Below are 22183 nucleotides of genomic sequence, written 5' to 3'. Positions count from 1 at the left end.
TCCTTCACATTCAGATGTGAAAGAAAACAGAGTCATGGGAATAAGTTATAAATAGGCTTTTGTCAAAATACTTCCTGCCTGAGGGGCAGATCTCTAGTGCTGTTTTTGATGTAAACTTCCTAATGTTTAGAATCCTTTGTTTAAATCCTATTATGGTGAATTATTAAAACATCTGGTTTCCGTATGCCTGAGCTATTTCGATAGTGTGTTGTGACTCTATTACCCCCAAATGGGCTACAAGGAACCATGTTGTTGTCCTTTAAGACTGAGAGGCACATGACTGATATACAATTAAATTTTTTGATTGTGTGCTGTCAAACAGCAATTGCCATCAACTTCCTAATGCCCCCCCCAATCTAACATACTTTAATAAATGAAATACAATATTCTTAAATATTTCCAAATTCCTAAAATAAATCCCCAAATTATACTAAGTGGGTATTAGAATAAAAGTTGTTTACACTATCTTGATTACTCTGTTTAAAGCTTTACTTGTTCTTACTAAATTGGTATGAGAGATAACAATTAGTTGCTTAATTTTCCTGCTGCAGCTTAACAGCGATGCATTTATAGGAAATGAAAATTTTGACTTAATATTATTAGGTTGTCCAATGGAATAAATTATAAAGGGGTTTTACTTTCTTATTATTTATCTTGCTTGATATAGCTACCAAATAGGCACTTTAAGACTCACTGGCTTAGATTTATCACACCCTAATATAAATTTTGTAGTGGCTACATTATTGTTCAAATCACTTTCAATGTGATATCTGTCTGCTTCTCTTGTAATTCTAAAGAAGTAACTCAACTATCTGAAAAATTGCCCATTCTGTACCTTTTTAAAAATGCCACATTTATGATGTTAATTATCTTAAAGCATGATAGTATTATAATAATTTCCATTCCACTGTCTTAAAAAAGTATGCACATGAGAAAATCAGCAGTACAGAAGAGTACCAACTGAAAATTTTCCAACTGTATTAGTCTGCTTGGGCTGCTGTAACAAAATACCACACTGGTGGCCCAAATAACAGAAATTTACTTTCTCAAAGTTCTGAATCTATAAATCCAAGATTGAAGTGCCTGCAGATTTAGTTTTTGGTGTGGACTCTCTTCCATGGCCACCCTCTGGCTGTGTGACTTTGTGACCTTTGGTGATCTTTTCTCTGTGAGTGCATGAGAATGAAAGAGATCTCTGGTGGCTCTTCCTTTTCTCATAAGGACTGGGTCCCACCCTTATGACCTCGTTTAATCTTAATTATGTCTATACAGTCCCTGTATCCAAATACAGTCGCTCTGGGGATTAGGGCAGTAGACAAAATCCAGTCTGTAACTCCATTCAATCCTGAGTCTCAATCTCCAGAGAAAACCACTTTCAGTCAATTTCTGATATTAGTTCTTCTGGTGGTTATTTTCATAATTCTGTTACATACTTAAGTGCTTGTTTTTTTAGTGTATAGATAGTATATATATTTAGACAATAAAACTGTTGGCTGAATATAATGAAAAATAGGAAATTAGTTGGCTAATTATCTGCTAACTCTGAGCTTTAAAAAAATTTTTTTGCTGGTATTAATTTTAACTTTTTCAATTGGTTAAATTTATAACTCTAGAAAACAGACTATTTCTTTCTTATTTTTTAAGATTTATTTATTTATTTGAGAGAGTGCACATAGAAGGAGGGACAGGGGGAGAGGGAGAGAGAAATGTCCTATTTGTTCAATTTGGTCTTTTTTGTGTGCTATTGATGTGCAGTTCATTTTCCTCAATTGTCTAGTAATTCTTGTGGTTCACTTATATTTTTGAATGAAAGATAAGGATCATGAATGTTAGGTTAATGGTGTATATATATTTTCCCAAGATGGCTTTCCCTGGCTGGGGGGCTCATGGTGATGCCCATGTCAATGTCCAGGCTTAATTTTATGACGTGAAGGAAGAAGTAGGCAAGTGGGCTGGGTCTGCCCCTGCCCCAGACCAGGAGGTTGGCCCCGTCTACACTGATCGCTCATTTCCTTTAAGATCATTTTCTTGATTTCAGCCTGGGGGAAACACTGAACGTGCCAGTTGTTCTAACTGATGTAGTGAGAGATGATGGGGGCACAAGTGAGACAGACTTGCAACTAATTACTGTTATTAGTCCCTCAGTCCTGTGACTTTCAGGCTTTGGGGTCTCTTTGGGACCCTGCAGGGAAGTTGTAGAGGAATACCCCTCTACAACTGAAGCCTAATCTGGTTACTGTGTTCCGGGCTGCAGCCTTCTCTACTCTGTTATCCATCAACTCAAGGCCACAGACTTTCCATCTTTCAGAAAGCCACCAGAGACTTTGGTCTGTTGTTGGTGTCACTTCTCTTCACAATATGGTTTTGGCTTGGTCCCATTTTATACTTTTTAACTGTCATTTCAATGGAATTTGAAAGAAGAAGGTTGGTAGGTGCCAGGACTCAGTTCACCCCTTTGAGCTGGAACTTTTATATCTTTTAAAACAGAATGCATTGCTACCAAGTTTTCCTTGTCCCCTTAGTTTTCAGGATAAGAATCACTCTGATGTGTCATAATACATTCTCCCCCAAAGACTCCAAGTAGTTAAGAGTATTTCTTCTCAAACTGTAATTGTTTTGAGTTTTTGTGACTAGAGTTTTCATTTTTGCTCTTACTTTTGCCTTATTGCCACTTTCATGGTGATGCTCTGAATTACGCTCTTTTCTTCTAAGCGGCTGATACAAAGTAGATTATCCATAAAGGAAGAATCAGTAAACTTTGAGGGTTTTTTAAAAAGATTTTTTTATTTATTCGTGAGAGACACACAGAGAGAGGCAGAGACATAGCCAGAGGGAGCAGCAGGCTCACCGTGGGGAGCCTGATGTGGGACTTGATCCCAGGACCCTGGGATCACGACTTGAGCCAAAGGCAGATGCTCAACCACTGAGTGACCAAGGTGCCTCTAGGGTGTTTTGAAACATACTCCTTTGGGCAACATGTATAAACTTTAGGGCATGAATTTTGTGACATCTATTGTGATTGGCCTAAAGCCATTCATCTTTAGTAATTTGGGTCTATCTTCAGATAGTTGATAGATTAATTAAACTCTGACCAAGTATTATAGATTTGTTATCTTCATTAGGGCACTATTTAAATTCCTAATGTCAAAACTAGTCATATTTTCACTCTTAGCCATCACTATCTGTCAGTGGACCATAATTCAATTCATCATGAGTAAGTTTTTCACATAAAGACCATTTATAATCAAGATACAATTTATTACTTCTGTTATTGATCATCAGTTTATTTATGAATTCCTTAGTAAATTTGCCAGTTGTTTTTTTTCCTGTCTTCAGTTGTAACACATATAATGGTAACATTAAAAGAAACTCACAAATTACAAAATGCCATACTGTAGGACTCAGCACAATCATTTCATAGGAAGAAAATTTATTTCATGTTGTGAATGCAAATTTTAGTAACAATTGTGTTGAAGTTACTTTTCTAGGACGGTTTCCAAAGTGTTATTTCAACTACTTAAGATAAAATACATTATTTATCAGGATGTACTATTTCAAAATGTCACAGGTGAGAAACACATGCCAAACGATAACACAACTGTTTAGTTTAATTAGTTACAAGCGAACTGGTGGATAAGTCATGATTTCAAGTGTGTATAATATTTCTACTAAGATGTCCAATCTCAATGATAATCAGAAATGGGTATTGCTATGGGGATATCCTAGGTGGGTTGGGGGACCCTCTCTGTGGTGGAGGGGGATTGGGCCCAGTAACCCTACTCCACAGACTTGAAACAACAAATGCTTCTAATTCCTTGGTGTGCTTCATGAACATTGAGAAGCAAATGCCATCTCTGCTTGGGAGGAAATTAAGGGACTGTTTTGACAGGTAATCTGAAGAGTACATCTATATTAAAAGATTGATCCTAACCATTTTAAGAGAACACTATTGGGCAATAGAGATTATGTCCAATGATCAACAGGTTGGAAAAGGCTAGCAGTTTTGGAAAGAAGAAACTTCTCTTGATAGCTTTAGTGTTGCTTTGCCTGGGTGTTTGATAGTTTCCAATCCCTGGACAAGTTAAATGTTTTCAAGTTAATCTATACAGTGAAGTAGTAACTCTGAATAACCAAAATTTGCAAAACCACCTTTTATTCTGTTACATGAATACAAGTCTGTTTTTGGCCTGATAATTGTAGCTGTAGAGATCTAGTAATTAGTTGAGTGATTTAGATCCAGCCCAACATGGATCAGACATTATAATCAAAAATGAAAAAAAAAAAAAAAAGAAATGTCCTGGGTCATATATCCAGCCTCCAAAGAGAAAGAGGTGGCTGCACTACAAGATAGGAAAAATAAATTCTTCTTTCTTAGTGCTTTTCTTTTTTGTCATGGAAACATGTTTTAAGGGGAAGGGATATACATAGAGTTTTGAAACTGAAGAGGCCATCAGGCTCTCTCATTTCTAGACTTAGAAGTGGCCGAGTGATTTGCCCAAGCTCCAACAGTTACCTTGTGGCCCTGCTTTATTAATCAGTGGGTGATTTAGTGTGCCCTGCTCATAATTCCCACTTGCTGCTACTTAGAAATATTTCTAGAGTTCACGTATTTTATGCTATAAGACTAGCCAAGAAGAACAATTCTTACTTTGCTCAGCCACATAAGCTGAAATCTTGCCAGTTTTTTTTTCCCCTGGGCAACACCTAACAGTTGGGTCACATCAGGTAGGTCCTTGTGAAGAGATGATATAGTTTCAGAGGCTGAAATAACAACTAAGCTAAGCCTTTCCCCTCCTTCCACCACATAATAGCTGCTTCATGCATGTATCCTGCTGGACTTTTCAGTTTCGAGGAATTCACATTCTCTTTGGTTGTATCCAAGAACATGAAGGTGGACCAAGCCAACATGGGGCTAATTCTATCTTGAGGTCACCAACTCAGTTAATAGCATTTGCCATTTGCTGAATCTTTACTATGAAACGCTATTTGAAAGTGAGAAGCTCAGTGTTGACCTGGTTCAGTTAATATCTGTTGGACATCTTATACAATGTTGTTAAAGCAGTTAGCATCAAACAAGTTTTCTAGAAAGTGTCAGTTATCTTGATATCACCAGGGTTCAGAAGTGCTGGTAGCCTCTCTTCCTTCTGGGAGGTAATGATTAGGTGGTAGTGCTACCCCCTTTTTGGAGATGAAATTTGCCTCATGAAACATCACCTGCAAAGGGTTAGGTCAGCTGTCTTGTGTATATAATGAATTTGGAATATGTGTTCAAGAAACTAGATTTTTAGAAGTCCCCCTGCCACTGCGAGTAGTATAGGGTCTGCTTACAGAACTGTTTGGTTATACTCTTTTGAGATTTGGCCCTGCTTATTTGGGGTTAGATGGGAGTTTTCAAGCAGTTCATACTCATCCTGCATGTTGGGGAGACTTTGCCTCATGTCCCGGGTAACCTTTTGGATCTGAATACCAGCACTATTCTTTGTAGAAACCCTCTGGCCCCGGTATGCCTGAGCCTGGCGTTTACAGATGCCAAACTTGCTGAGCAGGATAAATACATCCCTCTGGAAGGCTTTCGTGAAAATAGCATAGAGAAATGGATTGGCACAGGAGTTAAGTGGATAGAAGAGAACCAGCAAGATTTTGGAGTTGGTAACAGTGATGAGAGGCTTGTTCATAAGTGCTGACAGAGCATAGAATGAGATTGGGGCCATGCACATGAAGTCAGTGAAGATCAATACAGCCATCCTTTTGGCAATTTTGGTGTCTTTGTCCCCCGGGTTGTACTGGGGATTTCGGACCGTGATGTAGATCTTCACGTAACAGGAGCAGACAATGATAAAGGCAACTATGTTGAGCAACAGAACAAGGATAATATATGCCAGGGCAAGAGGTGTCTCAGTGTCCATGGGCAGGCAGATGCTGACCTTGGCATAGCTGCTTATTCCCACCAGAGGGAGCAGGGCGAGCAGGAAGCAGCAAACCCAGCCCCCGACCATGATGGCATATGCATGCCTGAGGCGGATCTTCCTATCCAGGCGCATGGCGAAGGTAATGGCATACCAGCGCTCCAGGGTGATGACTGTCAGTGTATACACTGATAATTCACTGGCAAAGACGGTGAAGAAACCAGCTGTGTTACACCCAGGGCCCGTCTGCCAGTCGATGGCATGGTTGTAGTACTCAGAATGAGTGTAGAGGTCTACGGAGGCGATGAGGAGCAGATACATCCCCATGCAGAAATCTGCAAAGGCCAAGTTGCACATGAGAAAGCGTGGGACAGTCAGTTTGTAGTGACTGGTAAGGAGGACGATCAGGACAAAGACATTGCCCAGGAGAGCCAGCAGACTAACAAACCACACCACAATCCTCAGGAACTTGTAGCCCATTATGTCTTCACAGGGGTTGAACTCATCTGACTTAGGAGTACACACCATGTCTTCATTGCCACCACACACAGTGTAGTCATAATGGCTATCAAAGGCCTGGAGGGTCTCTTCCTGTGGGTTTTTAAGCTCCTGGCCAAAACCGAGGATCTCATCTTCTTGTTCTTCGAAGAAGACATAATAATGAGAATTGCTATGGGTATCCTGGAACTGAGAGTTGTCCTTGTACCCAGCATGGCTGTCACCCAGATACTCTTCATATTCCTGGTCAAAGGGGCCATTCAAAGTATTCACAGATTTTCTCTGGCGCAGGCTCCGAATACTGCTCTCATTACACATTAAGGACTCAAGGATTCTGCAAGGCATCAGAAATAAGTCACTGTTTGCTGAAAACCCCTAACGGTCCCCATAACACTTAGCAAAATATGCAGAATACTTACTATGATCTACATGACTCCACAACATTGTACATGATCTAGTCAGGCCTGTTTCTCCTACATCATTTCCTATTACCCACCTCAGCTTCAGCCCTCTTTGAGAAAGTGTTCCCTTCTCAGAGAGGCCTTCCCTGATCTCTCTAAATAAATTGGCTTATGTTATGTTTATTTCTTTTATAGTAATATCTGATATCTTCTTATTTGCTTGCTTACTTTCTGACTTCCCCTAGTAGTACATAAACAAAATGCAAGATGGCTCTTGTCTGATCTATTGCTATGGGATAGGACAGTGCCGAGCACATGGTAGGTACTCCGTAAATATTTATCAAACAAATGAATAAATTGATTCTATCTTGCAGGCATGCTCATGGAAGTGAGATTTGGTTTTTCACTAGCCCGCCATACTGACATCATAAGAGATTCTTTAACTGCTTCAGCTGCTGAGCAGATGTTGATTCATCTCTGGTACTTTGGTTAAAATGCCCAATGGACCACCTGTTCCAACCTGTTTGGAGGTTAATGAGAAATCTGGACCCTGATCTTGAGGTCCACTATAGCCTCCCGCCCATCTCTGGTCCTTTCCTAGCCAGAGCCACACAGCGTCCATATCAAGTCTGCTATCACCATCCCTGGGCCTCACTTCTGGCTTTCTGCAGGTGTTGGGCCCATACTGGCCTTCTTTGCATAGCCATTCAAGTTTCCCTTTTGCTTCTGCCCCCACAATGAGATCCTAGTTTATTTCTGGTTGCAAATATGAGTCAGAAAGTCCACCAATAGATACTGTAGAGAAACTGAGAAGTGAATAAATGAAGAATGAGAGTGGTGTTAGGACAACGGGATTACAGGAGATACAAGCAGGGAATAAAGCAGAGTATAAGTGTAGGTGAAGGCAGCATGGGGAGAAGGCTGTCCCTCCTTTGCAGCTGGCAAGTGGCCTGATAATAAAATAATTCATAACGTGGCTAATATTTATTGAGAATTTAAAATATTCCAGGTCATTGCAATAGGTGTTTTCTATTCAGTCTCTCATTTAATCTTCTCAAAACCTCCGTTTGTAAGGATAACATTACAGTCTCCATTCAGAGAGGCTCAGGGAAGATAGGTAAGTAGGCTGGAATAACACATTTAGAAAATGGCATGGTAGGGTACAAAGCCAGCTGAGTCCAAAGTCCCCCCCGCCCCCACATAGCCAGTAAGCTGTGACATCTGCAAAATCTTAATTGCTTGTGTTCCTAAGTTTGTCCTCATAGTGGTGGCATCTACTATGTGTTGCCGTACTTAATGTGTGTTGAATCTGGAGACTGGGAATCATGTAGTATAATCTCTACAAGATTCTACACGATCCCCACACCTCCCTGCTGTGAACCAGTGACATTGGTTTCATTTCTCATCTGCAATCGCTTTGAGTCTGTGGGGGCATTGTGCCCTCTGGATTTCATGTTTCTCATGGATGCTTCAATCTTTCCACCTGGCTTTCAAACCACAAACCTTCTCCAAACCCAGAAATTAATGCAACTTCTACCAAGACCCTTTGTCACTTATTCCAGACACCGCCATTTACCCTCTGATTTTCTTCTGATTCTTAAAAGCACAGCAGTGGCTTGGATAAGAAAGGTCAGCCCGTGTAAGGTGAAGGAAACTCAAGGAAAGTGGGAGTTTCTTTAGAGTCCAAGTGTTTCTTGCTATCAGCTCCTTTAGATGCTCCAGGCCTTTGGATGGCAGGGCAGTAACACTGGTGTAAGAGACATCCCTGGGAAGGAGAAAACAGAGAGTTGGTGAATATCCAGAGCCTTCTACTTCTTTTTTTAAAAAAAAATATTTTTAAAACTTTATTTATTCATGAGAGACACAGGCAGAGGGAGAAGCAGGCTCCATGCAGGGAGCCGGACGTGGGACTTGATCCTGGGTCTCCAGGATCACACCCTGGGCCGAAGGCAGGTGCTAAACTGCTGAGTCACCCAGGCTGCCCAAGAGCCTTCTACTTCTTGACTGGAAGGTCAAGCAGGCCAGAGATTAGTAGGGGTATGCTCCTTTCACGGCCTGAATGTGAACTGAGTTCTTTACATACTGCCACTGGTCTAAGGAGGAATATTTGGCTTCCAAGTTGATATGTTACAAGGGACTCCCCATTTTTATTACTTGGAATTCCAGTATGCATCAATACAAATAACAGTTTAGCAGACATTTTATTTTATTCGTTGCCATAAATGCAATCAGAGGAATCAGAGGCAGATTATCAATTTTACTCCAGAAAATTATACCACATAGCTACTAAAAGGTCTCTAGAGGCGAGAGAAATATATTTGAATAGTCTTAAAGGGGACTGAATTGTTCTCAGGGTCTATGGGGACTAGGGATTTGGGATTAATAAACTGCTCACTGAAATGGACCTAAACTGGTATCATGGAAATCTTCTAATGATGCAGAACGTGGGAGTTGTGCCAGTAACCTGGTGAATTCATGACTGATAACAAACACCCCCGAGTTTCTTTAGAAGGCTGTAAATGTATTTCATGGAAAGAAAACTCCAGTATTTATAGTAATAATCTGAAATGAGATTCAAGTCACTTCCAAAAGCAGTGGGGGAAGGTGGTGTGGCTGGAGTCAACACAGACATTAGTATTAGCTATTAAAGTAGAATTAGGGATCCCTGGGTGGCGCAGCAGTTTGGAGCCTGCCTTTGGCCCAGGGCACGATCCTGGGGACCCGGGATCGAATCCCATGTCGGGCTCCCAGTGCCTGGAGCCTGCTTCTCCCTCTGCCTATGTCTCTGCCTCTCTCTCTCACTGTGTGCCTATCATAAAAAAAAAATAAAAAAAAAATAAAGTAGAATTAATTCACATTGCAGTATGATGTTTCTTTTTCTTTTCTCAGTCCCAGAGAGTCCAGTCCAGGTTATATATCTTGCCCCATCATTTTTGGCATTGAATAATAGCTTAAATAAAATCATGAATATTTAACCTAGTACCTCTTATTTTATATTTTTATCAATTAAATTTTACAATACATTTTACAATTTTTAAAAAGACTTATTAACTTATTTTAGAGAAGGGGGAGGCACCAGAAGGAGAAGGAGAGAAGCATAATCCTGGCTGAGTGTGCAGGGCTCCATCTCATGACCCTGAGACCATGACCTGAGCTGAAATCAAGAGTCTGACACTTGGGATCCCTGGGTGGCGCAGCGGTTTGGTGCCTGCCTTTGGCCCAGGGCGCGATCCTCGAGACCCGGGATCGAATCCCACATCAGGCTCCCGGTGCATGGAGCCTGCTTCTCCCTCTGTCTGTGTCTCTGCCTCTCTCTCTCTCTCTCTCTCTCTCTGTGACTATCATAAATAAATAAAAATTAAAAAAAAAAAGAGTCTGACACTTAACTGACTGAGCCACCCAGGCGCCCCTGTTTTACAATTTTTTCATGATTACATTTAAGAATGTTTAATATAGGGATGCCTGGGTGGCTCACTCAGGGATTAAGCGTCTACCTTTGGCTCAGGGCATGATTCTGGGGTCCCGGGATCGAGTCCCACATCAGACTCCCCGCATGGAGCCTGCTTCTCCCTCTGCCTATGTCTTTGCCTCTCTCTCTGTGTCTCTCATGAATAAATAAATAAAATCTTTTAAAAAGTGTTTAATATAATTAGTAGTATCTTATTAGCAAGAAAATCCCAAAATTTACAGCTTCTTCCTTTATGTTATTCTAATTTGACTTACCTGGGATTTACATTCTCAGGGTTCAAGGTTTCTAGAATTTGCTAGTCATTTTCTACAAATATGAAGCTCTCACATTAAGCCCATTATTAGTACAGAACTGTGATTCTCAGAGAAGGGTGTCACATTTGCTCTTCTGTTTTGTATGTACTTTAAATTCTATAATTGAGCATTTCCCAAACTTGCCTGATGGTAAGAATTACCCCTGGCACTTATTACTATGTGTTCTCGGGTGATTTTTAACATTAAGCAAGTAGGTTTGGGAAACTATCATAAATGAACAACTTTGCTGTTAGTAAGAGAGTTGAGGGATTTGGGAGCTAGCCATAAATGCATTTGTGAAGTAAATGAAGCTAGATGTTGCTCTCCTGCCTCATCCGTCCTTTTGATGCAGCATTTTCTCTTTTAGCCATGCTGCCTTCAGGGGGTTACCATCTTTCTGCCTTCAGCTTTCTGTAGGCAACTCTTTACCCAGTCAGTGATGCTTTCATGTCAATGAAACAAGAGAGCATCTCTTGGCTCATTTTCCCTGCTTTGCTGTCTGTTGGATACACTGATTGCCTGTGTTCATCTGACTTTATCCTTCCAAGTACTGTGTTTGCACTTCAATACATATTTCTTGAGAGAACACTTTAGGAACCATCCCAGTTACTGAGTAGCAAAAATACCCAAAACTACGTGGCAACAAACGACAATCTTTTATCATTAGCATAGCTTTTGAGGATCAGGAATCTGAACAAGGCATGGCAGGGATGGCTTGTCGTTGTTCTGTTGTATCTGGGAAGCTGGGAAGACTTGAAGGCTGGGGCAAGTCAGTGCCTGGGGCTGGTATTATCTGCAGACTCCTTCACTTGCATGTCTGGGCCAGAGCTGAGATGACTCAAAGCTCAGCTCAGTTGGGACTGCTAATGTGGCTTCCCCGTGGGGCTTGGGCTTTTTCTTTCTTTTCTTTTTTTTTTTTTTAAAGATTGTATTTATTTATTTATTCATGAGAGACACACACAGAGAGAAGCAGAGACATAGGCAGAGAGAGAAGCAGGCTCCATGCAGGGAGCCCGATGTGGGACTTGATCATGAGACTCCAGGATCACGCCCTGAGCCAAAGGCGGACACTCCAACTGCAGAGCCACCCAAGTGTCCTAGGGCTTTGGCTTCTCATATCATGGCAGTCAGATTCTGAGAGGGAGCATTTTGAGAGGAAGCATCTATAGTGTCCCAGGAGAACTAATAGATCTAAAGGCAGGGAACATAGAACTCCTTTCACAATGGGAGGAGTGTCAAATAATTTTGTGTTTTATTTTAAAACTGCTATAGTGATCCAAGTAGTGGGGATAGCATTAAGGCAGATATTTAGTGAAAACTGGCAATTTACCACTCTGCAGATCAGTGTTTCTTGTCCAGGCACTAGCCGGGACCAGCATCAGAATAACCCACAACAGACACTCCTGAGCCACACCTTAAACCAACTGTATTAGAATCTCTGCTGGTGGGGCCCAGGAATCTGCATTATTTAAGATGCTCTCTAGGTAATTTAGAATCTTACTTCAATTCTCAAAACATTTTTGTGAAGCACATCCATATTAAAGCTAAGACAAAGAAAAACAGGCATGTTGTATCCAAAGAGACTCAGTAAACCAAGGGTGGAGCCATAACTATAATTTGGATATCAAGTTTAGGTTCGCTGCTGTAGAAACTTTCTTCTACCCCTTATTGTCAGTCCTCTGGAGTCTTTTTTGAACACAGAGCCAGGCGCAGCAATCCTCCAGGGACTCATTAGGATTCTGGGAGGAAGGAACTGAGTCCATGGTTTTGTCTGAGTGTCTGTAACAAAGCGTATCTCAGGTAGCCTCCAGTTGCGTCCCGGTGGGGCTGAGTTGGGAGAGTGCTTGGACAAGGATGGAGAAAAGCAGGTGTTGGAAAATGTGTGTACAACTTATGATAGAGACATCTGTAACATAATGAGAACTTGGCCTGTAGTGCGTGTTCAATGAATGGCAATTCCCTTCTTGCCCAGTTTGGGGTTTATCTCAGCACAAGTCAAAAGCAAGGAACCCGGCAAATACAGTTCCAGGCCAGATCTTGATTTGCATATCCAACTGCTTATTTGACATCTCATCCCGGATGCCTCATAGGCAACTCCAACTCAACAGGTCCATCCCCAAATGAGCTTTTGATCTCCTATCCCCACCGAATTTAATCTAGGAAAGAAAAATCAATTTAATCGAGGAAAAAAAAAACCCTCTCTCCCCACAAAATCCCAAATCCATGTATTTGCATCTCCAGCGTAGGCTCTCTAGTCCAAGTTGACATCATCTTTTGGTGCAATAGCTTTCTTGTCTATCCTTCCTTCTTCCAGTGTATCTTCCACACGGCAGCCAGAGTAGTCAGACATAACATAAGAGTTGAGTAGGGTCACTTTTCTTCTTAAAACCTTTCAGTGACTTCCCAATGTACCATGAATAGCATCTACTCATCCTACCATGCCCTTTAATGTCCTACAAATCTGGCCCTTGCATACACCTCCAAGCTCATCTTAGGGGCCTACCGCCACTTACAGCCCAAGTTGGAATCTATCTCGAGCCATCTCACTCCCCGCTGGCATAAGCCACTTGATGTAGCTTTCAGACTATCCATTAGGCCTGCTGTTAACCTAAAGTGTTCCTAAGCTACTGCCCTTTCCTGATGCAAGCCACTCCACTCATGCTACTTTGGTGCTTTATAGAGTCAAGCAAGGGGAACAATTGCTTTTCCTCCTTTTTGGTATTTAACTTCTCTTGCAGAGATCTACAATTTTAATCAGACAGTCTGGCTGCTATCAGAAAGGAAGGGAGGAGTTCCTGTATACATGAAAATAGTCGTAAGCACTCCCTTTCCACTCAAAAAATCCCAAATGCAATGATTCTTCCCTCTAAGCCTACTGGTATTTATTTCCTACTTGTCTCCACCATCTTCGAGGACTTGTGTTCTCATGGAGTCTCTCTTGCCCTTGCCCTACATTTGTGCCATGAACGTCCACAGAAAGATGCAATTGAACTACGCTCTCTAATCAGATTTTAGCTTAGCTGTTTATATGTCTGTAGCTGTCTGCAGTTTCATGGTTCTCATTACTACTACCTTAGTTTAGGTCTGAATTACATATCACCTGAGGTGTGCAACAACTTCCTGACTGGTCTTAGAAAATTTCTACTAATCCCACCTTCAGACTTAAGATAGAATGTTCTTTCTAGAACTTGGACCTCATTGTATTGCTTTCCAGCTTGAAGCCATGGTTCCTCCAATGTCTACACAATGAAGTTCGATCTTCTTAGAAGAGTATTCCTTGTCCCCATTGGGAATTTCTTCCTGAATCCTGGGTAATGTTCTTGATTTTTCCCCTGTTTCATTGGAGCACCTTTTTGAGTAATTTCTTAGAAAAGCTATATATGAGGGAGATATTACCTGCATCCTTGCATGTCTGAAAAATGACTTTTTTTCTACCCTTCTATTCAGTTGATATTTTACCTGGCTCTACAATTTTGGGTTGCAGATAGTTTTCCTTCAGAATTCTAAAGGTTTTACTCTACTGAATTCTAGCACACATTGTTGCTTTTGGTAAGACTGATACAATTCAGGTTCTTGTTCTTTGGTCATTGACTTGTTTTTACCCTCTGGCAGCTTTTATGGCTTTCTCCCTCTCACCATCTCTCTCTCTCTTTAATTTCTAGCTTTACTGAGATATAATTAATGTATAACATGTAAGATTAAGGTGTACAACATGATGATTTGCTACATGTATATTTTGTGAAATGAAGCTATGCCACTCTCTTTGTTCCCAGTGTGAGATTTCAGGAAGATACGCCTTGGTAAGGATCTTTTTGCACTTATTACTCTGGTCCCTGGGGGTGGGGGTGGAGCCTTCAGTCTGGAAGGCTGTGCTCTTTAACTTTAGGACAATTTTTGGAATTGTTTCCAGGATAACTTACGCCTCTTATTTTCTTTTTAATTTTTTTTCTCATTTTATTTATTCCCTCACTGTAACTCCTCGTACGTATAAAAGGAACTTCCTATATATTCTTATCTCTATTTTTTCTTGTAATTTTTCTGGTAATTTTTTATGATTTTGTTTTTAAGTAATTTCTATACCCAATGTGGGGCTCAAACTCACAACCCTGAGGTAAAGAGTCTCACGCTCTACTGACTGAGCCAGCCAGGTACCCCTTCCCTATTATTTTTATTGAGTCTAATGGCAGAATTATTTTACTGTATCTTCCATCCCTTCTACTGAGTTAAAAAATTAATTGGGCAACCCCGGTGGCTCAGCAGTTTAGCGCTGCCTTCAGCCCGGGGTGTGATCCTGGAGACCTGGGATTGAGTCCCACATCGGGCTCCCTGCATGGAGCCTGCTTCTCCCTCTGCCTGGGTCTCTCTCTCTCTCTCTCTCTCTCTCTCTCTGTGTGTGTGTGTGTGTGTGTGTCTCATGAATAAATAAATAAAATCTTTTAAAAAATTAATTAAAAATGTTGTTTGTAGCTTTATTGAGGTATAATGAACAAATAAAAATTATATAGACTTATGGTTACAATATGGTGTTTTGATAGATGTGTACATTTTAAAATGATTATCACAATTAAACTGATGAACATATCTGTCACCTCACAAAGTTGGGTTTTTTTTTCCCTTATGGTGGGAACACTGAAGATCTACTCTCAGCAAATTTCAAGTATACAAAATAGTATTATTAACTATAGTAACTATGCTATACATTAGACCCTCAGACCTTATTCATCCTGTGTAACTGAAACTTTGTACCCTTTGCCCAATATCTCTCTGTTTCCTCATCCCCCAAGCCCTGACAACCACCAGCCTACTCTCTTTATGATGAGTTCAATTATTTTAGATTCTGCATTTAAGTGGGACCGTGCAGTATTTGTCTTTCTGTGCCTGGCTTTGGATTTTTTAGTTTCAGTTTGATCAAAGTTGGGACTGCCTATTCTGTTCACTGCCATATTTTTGGCACTTTAGACTGGTTCTTAAAAGACAGAAAGTTCCGAATACATAATTGTCAAATGCACAGATAACACTTTAAGAAGAGGTTTCATATTTTTTTCTTTTTTAAAAGATTTTGTTTATTTGAGAGAGAGACGAGAGAGAGAGATACAGAGAGAGAGAGAGAGAGAGCACATGAGCAGGGGGAGGTGCAGAGGGAGAAAGAGAATCTCAAGCAGACTCTGCTGAGAGCAGAGCCCTCCTGGGACTTGAGCTCTGAGATCCCCGAGCTCAGGACGTGAGCTGAAACCAAAAGTGGGACACTTAACCTACCCAGGCCACCAAGGCACCACTTCTCTCCTTTTTTTAAATAGTGTATTTGAGGAAGCACACATAATGTTAAGAAACATGGCTTTTAAATTCTGATGATTTGGATTTGAATCCTGGCTTCTGCACTTACTATCAGTCATGTAAGCCTTTGGTGCCTTAGTTTCTTCATCTTGAGTTTGTTGAACTGTAGCTGACAGCGTGTTCTCAATAAATATCTATTGTCACCATTGTTTTTACTGCTGTGAGAAATGTCTTCTCAGATTTGTCTCAGGTCACTAATGGTGGCTTGGTTAAAAAGTTCTCTTCTGTTCTCTGTGAAGTGTTTGGCTCCTCCAGGCTCATTTCCACCCCATTTGTTAATCTCGGTTTCCATCTTTCATGTTATAAGCATTCTTTCGCCAGTAATTCTAGGTTGCATGTTCATGCTTAAAAAGCGAGACTGAAAATCTGATTGGGAGCCTGTCCTCTGGCAGACTCTGCTTTAGGGCAATTGTGTGGGAGAGCTGTCCATTATGCTGTTGGGCCATAAAATGCTATAAAGATTATGGAGGTCTTTCTTGCTTTAGAGTTTTTCAGCTTTTTCAAAGAAGAGTCTTTAAATAGGTTAGGTGGGACCTTGGCTGCTGACATTATGCATGAATAGGGCAGTGGATTAACATTTCTAGGTGTAGATCTCCAATAAATCCTTCTGTTTTTAGCCTCATGTTTCATTCTTGCCACATCCATCACTTCCCAATCCCATGCCCTTCAGATGTTCTACAGGGCAAGGAAGCTATCTTCAGATATATGCTTCCTGTAAATACTCTTACATTTGCCTTCCTTCTCCTTTGTCTTTTTCCTTCTCAGAATCCCGTAACTCACCAGACCACCCCTGTATCCTCATCTATCCTCTCTGTCCTTGTGGATTTATGTATATCAAAAATGCCTTTCCCATCTTTTAGGGGTCCCTTAGGAGGGAGAGGAAATAAAAGCTTAGGTTCAATGTATCATTCTTAATCATTACTCCATTTAGCATGTATATCTGTGCAGGAGCTTAGACCAAATACTCGTTGAGTGCTGAGTCAGCCAGACAACAAATAGTTTCCCATCTCTGATGGAGAGAGTCTGGTGAAAGCCCCAAACTCAACAAGGCAGGGATCACTTTAAGTATTTGAAGCGTATCTTCCCTCATTCACCTAAATTTTTATTTGACCACTTTGAATCTGGGATTTTATTAATAGTGCACCTTCTTTTCTAAAATAAAACTTAGGAAAGGTAGTAGGATTAACAATTTTGTTTTCAGAGTGAGAGAAAATGGAGAGTAGCTATCAGCAACAAAGGGATCAGAAATGATTTGTGAGTGCAGCCACATGGAAGGAAACCTACAAGCCGGAAGGCTACCCTCTCTTAGTGACTTGAGCACTTTCCACAAAGAGCTCATCAAGTGATGGGCACTGAGTTTCTTGAGAATTTGTCTCTAGCAAGTATTTACTCACAAAACAGAAGGCAGCTGAGCTAAGCCTGGCAGACAGTTGGAAGTCTAATTGTCTAGGTCATGGGAACCATCTCAAGTTAAGTGTCTAATGAAAGTAACAGGACATGAATTTGGAGAGAGTGAGAGCTTCAGGGTTATATACAGGGCAAGAATATCACTGAATTTTAATGATGCCAGAAAAACAAAAAAGAGCCAATTGATATTCGATGTCATAGGAAGAACAAATTGCTCCTCAAGCAATTATGTACTCTAACATCCCCAAACACTGGAACAATTTCCATTTTTGTGAGATGTATTGTCATTATTATTTAAGATGAACCTTTGATGAATTCAATTGCAAATTAAATAAGCACTAATTAGCTTGCCAGTGTTTCAGCAGCGGTTGCAGGTCTCTTTTATGTTTGCTTGTAATAAATGTGGGTTTTTTTCTAAAGGTCAATAGGCAGAAGCTGACCCATTAAAAATGTGTAGTCACATCTGCAAACTGGTGGATGAAATGCATCTAAAACAGAAAGAAGATTAATTTACTGCTTAAAAGGCAGTTTAATTAATTTATTAATACTGACTCGAATAACTTAAGGGCTTAAGAGTTATACATTCAAGAGAGTGAGCCTGTTTGACTGATTATGAGAATTTAAAAACATGATATGCATTTATTCAACAAATATTTATTGATTGCTTTCTGTGTATTGATCTATGATTCTAGGAGCTAGGGCTATAACCATAAGCTAAACAGGCAGAAATTTCTGCTCTTTTCATGCTTATATTCTAGTGGGGAGAGAGGGACAATTAAAAAAATTAGTAAAACACAGAGTATATTTGATAATAATAGTAAATGCTATGGGGAAAAGGAATGCCAAGAAAAGAAAGAACTCAAAAGTGGAGACGGAATGGTGGAGGGTATCAGAGAAGGTCTCATGGAGGAGACAGTTGAGCAGAGAGGTGTGAAGAAGGTGAGGGAGAGAAACGTGTTGCTATCTGAGGCAAAAACAGTGCAGGCTGAGAGACCAGCTAATGCAAAGGCCCTGAGGTGAGAGTATACCTGCTATGTTTCTTTTTCTTTTCTTTTCTTTTTTTTCTATATATACCTGTAATGTTTGAAGAAAGAAAGGAGGCTGTGTGGCTGGAGTTGAGACAGTGGGGGAGTAGGAAATGTGGGAGAAGTCAGAGACCTAGTGGGGAGCCAGATCATATGTGTCTAATAAATCATCAGAAAGACTTCATCTTTTTATTTTTATCAGAATGAAATTAAGAATCTTGAGAGGAATGGTATAATCCAACTTACTTTAAAAGGGCAACTGATGAAATATTGAACTCTACACCTGAAACTAATGATGTACAACTTATGTTGGTTAGTTGAATTTAAATTTAAAAAATTAAAAATAAAAGAATTAATCTGGCTACTGCTTTGAAAGTAAACCAAAGAGAGCAAAGGATGGAAACGAGGAGAACAGCAATAGAGAGGATGGTGCTTTAGAAAAGAGGAGGAGCCCTGGAGATGCTAAGAATGGTTGGAGTTTGTATAGATTTAAAAGGTACAGCGAATGGAGATTTCTCATGAATTGGATATGGGGAAAACAAAAACAGGAGTCAAGAACAACTCTAAGATTTCTGGTCTGCAACTAGAAGGATAGAGTTGGAACCTTATTTCTCTTTCTCCTTGCCCCAAGAGTAATTGAGACTTGATATGGGTGAAATCACCAAAAAATATGAGAGAAGTAGTATTGGAGAGGTCAGAATCCATTGATGTTGATTGGATGAAATAAATTAATTTATATAAAAATGTTTAGCATAAGAGCCTAGTAGGCACTCACTAAAATGTAGATTATTTACACTTAACAGTTGCAAAGAAAAAGTGCTCCTACCTATTTTTTGTTCTTAAGATTCATCACTGTTGAGGAATCTTGGCTAAATAGCAGTGATTAGTTCATAAAACTGTTCAGAACTTACATGATTTAGAATATTTTGTAAGCATTTTTTCCCTAGAGCTCAGACTCAGCAAATATTCTTTTATGTTCTATCAGTTTTGATCAAGGTGAAAAGCCCTTACTTAAAGAATTACCTTTTGCAAATTATGTTACAAGAAATGGTTAACAGATTCGTGAATTATTCTTTCTTAGAGATGAAAAGTCATTCTAGTTTACTTTTCAGCTTGGCATAGTTATGAAAACATTTATTCAGACTAAATCCTCTGGTGCAAAATGCATGATCATTTGAGGCCATTGCTCTAGGAGAGTGACTTTCAGTGCTTTGGAGAACTTCTCTTTTAGCTAAAGTAAAAAAACTCACTCTTGAGGATCATACTAGTTACACTTTTAGTCAGTTGAAGAAATACAAACATTTGTATGATGTTGAGGACCTTTGCAATAACGCTACCGTCTCTCTCCTACCAAGAGTCAGTTTGGGACTGCTCTGCAAATGATTTCTCAATTGTTATAAAAAGTAACCCTACCATTATAGATTGCTGTGACTTAAGTATTAGCCTGTTTTTTTTTCCTATCAGTGGCTCTGGTAGTAAGAGATGCTACTGGTCAGTAAATTTGGATTTTTTGTGCTCTCCAACTATCCTGAGTTGTTGACACACTCTTTCAGTCTGCAGATTCCTAGGACTGAAGTAGACTATCCTCTTGTGATCGTCAAGAAGCCAGCATGCACACAATTCTGGAAAAGTTGCTCTCTACTCTTTCTCTTCAAATCCTTCTGTGACCTTCCTCACAGCTCTCAAGGACTCCACAAAATGGTCACAAGCCACTTCCGAAGCTGTGGAGACACAGGTGTGTGTCTTAGGAGGGAGGGATGACCTGCTTCGGTTGCTTCCCCAGCAATCAGTTGGCTGCCTTGGCATGGGTCTGGTTTGATGCCCAAGCCAGGAACTCTAAGAGTATGTTTATCTTTGCAAGTCATTTCTGACTCTGTGAGCAGAGCAGCCTAGCAGACAAACCTCCTCTGGTTCTCTTCCTTAGGAGGCTCCCTTCCCCTCCAAGAGAGCTGCTCTGAAGGCTCTGCTTGGCAAGCCCAGAATGGAAGACAAAGCATGCCAGGTTGATTAGGTCTTTGGGTTCAATCTCAATCCCGCTGCTCTCTGAAGAGGTCCAGTGCCTGCCAAATAGTAGATGCAGATGAGCAGTCATGGCACAGTGGCTGAGACATGGGTATCCAGGACTAAAATAGGGCCAAAGGTGGGCAAAGGTGAAGTAAAAAAGGCATAGAGGTGAATTGAAGAGGCAACACACTGTGATGGGTTATATAACTGTTACTAATATTTCCATGGTAATTCTTCAGTGAGCCATCCTTAAACTTCTGAGTCAGGTCATTTTTTCTACAATATGATTTCAACACAACACACTTCAATGCTATCCTTTGGCCCAAATTATGTTTTGTTGTTGTTGTTGTTGTTACTATTCTTTGAACACATCCTGTGTTTTTCTGTAGCCTCGCCCTTGTTCTTTCTCTCAAAACACCCTCTCTGTCTGTTGCAATTCTATCCCTCATCTGAAGCCCATCTCAAATGCCACCATTTTAATGAGACCTTTGCTGGTCACCCAGCTAGAAATGGTATCTTGATTCTCTAAATATCACTCATGGATCTTTTTACATTAAACTTATAGTTACTTACATTTCTCCTAAATTTGACTGTAACTTCTTTAAAAACAGAAGTTGTGTCTTATCCTTATTAACATTCAATAGGTGCTCAGTTCAGTAGGTGCTCAGTAAAATGTCTGCAGAATAAGTGAATAAATGAACACTTTGTACGAGTTTGCTTAAGATTAGCTATTTCTCCTTAGAAAAGGAAAGAGAGGATAAACTATGGATTGTAAAGGCCTGGGGGTTAGGACTAAAGTTGATTTCATTTAGGCTTAAGATTCACATGGAATCACAACTCAAAAATAAAAAGACTAACAACCCAATTAAATAATTGAACAGACACTTGACAAAAGAAAATATACAAATGGTTATTAGGTACTTGAAAAGATTCTCAACATCATTAATAATCAGGGAAAGACAGAGTAAGACACAAAGAGATACCACTTTATAGCAACTAGAATGGCTGAATCAAGAAGATTGATAATCCAGTGGGTGAGTGTGAAACTGCTAAACCTCTCTGGTTTGAATAGAAAATGTGATTTAGGGGGCAATATTTCCTATGAAGTTACGGGATAAATGTACATCTATCCTGTAACCTAACAACTCTACTCCTAGAGTTTTACACTAGAAAAATAAACAGATCTGTGGTTGTCTGTGGAAGCTGGGGCATGAGGGAACTTTCTGAGTGATGAAAATGTTCTAAGCCTGGAGTAGGATAGAAAAACAGAATTTTGCCCAAACTAATCAAACCATACACTGCATGATATTTATTATATATAAATTATACCTCAGTAAAAAAATAATTTTGTCCAGCATCAACTTAGAAAATCATGTATCCAGCACACCTGTGGACCTCAGGCATGCCAAAAAGAACTCTACCACAATTTTTCAGCCATCTAATTGTATGATTTTATGAAGATCATTGAGTAAAAGAACACAAAAAGCTTATTCTTCTGTAAACCAAGATGGCAGTGCCATGACCTTTAGATTTTAAATGATTAATTTGATCAGCTAATGGCAACAAAAGCTTATTTTTGTTGAGACATGTTCTACAAACTCAAGGATATTGTCACAGAGATGTCTTCTTCTTAGGAGATAATTGTAATAGTAAGTGGGACTATTATAGTCATTTTCAACAGTAAGTTAAGTGCTTATTATTGTGGGTTACATAATTTAGACCTTAGAGAACTCTGGTTATTATGGAAGGCATTGCATTTCAGTGTGCTCTTTCCTTTCGGATTATAAACATCCAGAGCTTCTCTTTCAAAATAAGATTAAAAGAAAACGAGATAATCAAAAATAGA

At 40.0% G+C, this 22183-nt stretch overlaps 1 protein-coding gene across 5 annotated transcripts in view; it reads right to left on the bottom strand.

Moving 5' to 3' along the window:
* Positions 1-3237: 3237 nt before the first annotated feature.
* Positions 3238-22183, bottom strand: part of TSHR (thyroid stimulating hormone receptor) — a 152046-nt gene continuing 133100 nt past the window's right edge. For all 5 annotated transcript variants that reach the window (XM_026018443.2, XM_026018441.2, XM_026018444.2 and 2 more), the window contains 2 exons: positions 8382-8570; positions 3238-6738 (listed from right to left, as the gene is read on the bottom strand). In XM_026018443.2, coding sequence (XP_025874228.1) covers positions 5325-6738; positions 8382-8570 — 1603 coding nt within the window. In that variant the 3' untranslated portion in view covers positions 3238-5324. The remainder of the gene's footprint in view (positions 6739-8381; positions 8571-22183) is intronic.

Source organism: Vulpes vulpes, chromosome 6, assembly GCF_048418805.1.
Source record: "Vulpes vulpes isolate BD-2025 chromosome 6, VulVul3, whole genome shotgun sequence".
NCBI lineage: Eukaryota > Metazoa > Chordata > Mammalia > Carnivora > Canidae > Vulpes > Vulpes vulpes.
The sequence above is the reverse complement of the archived record's forward strand: the minus strand, read 5'-3'. Positions and strand labels throughout refer to the sequence as shown.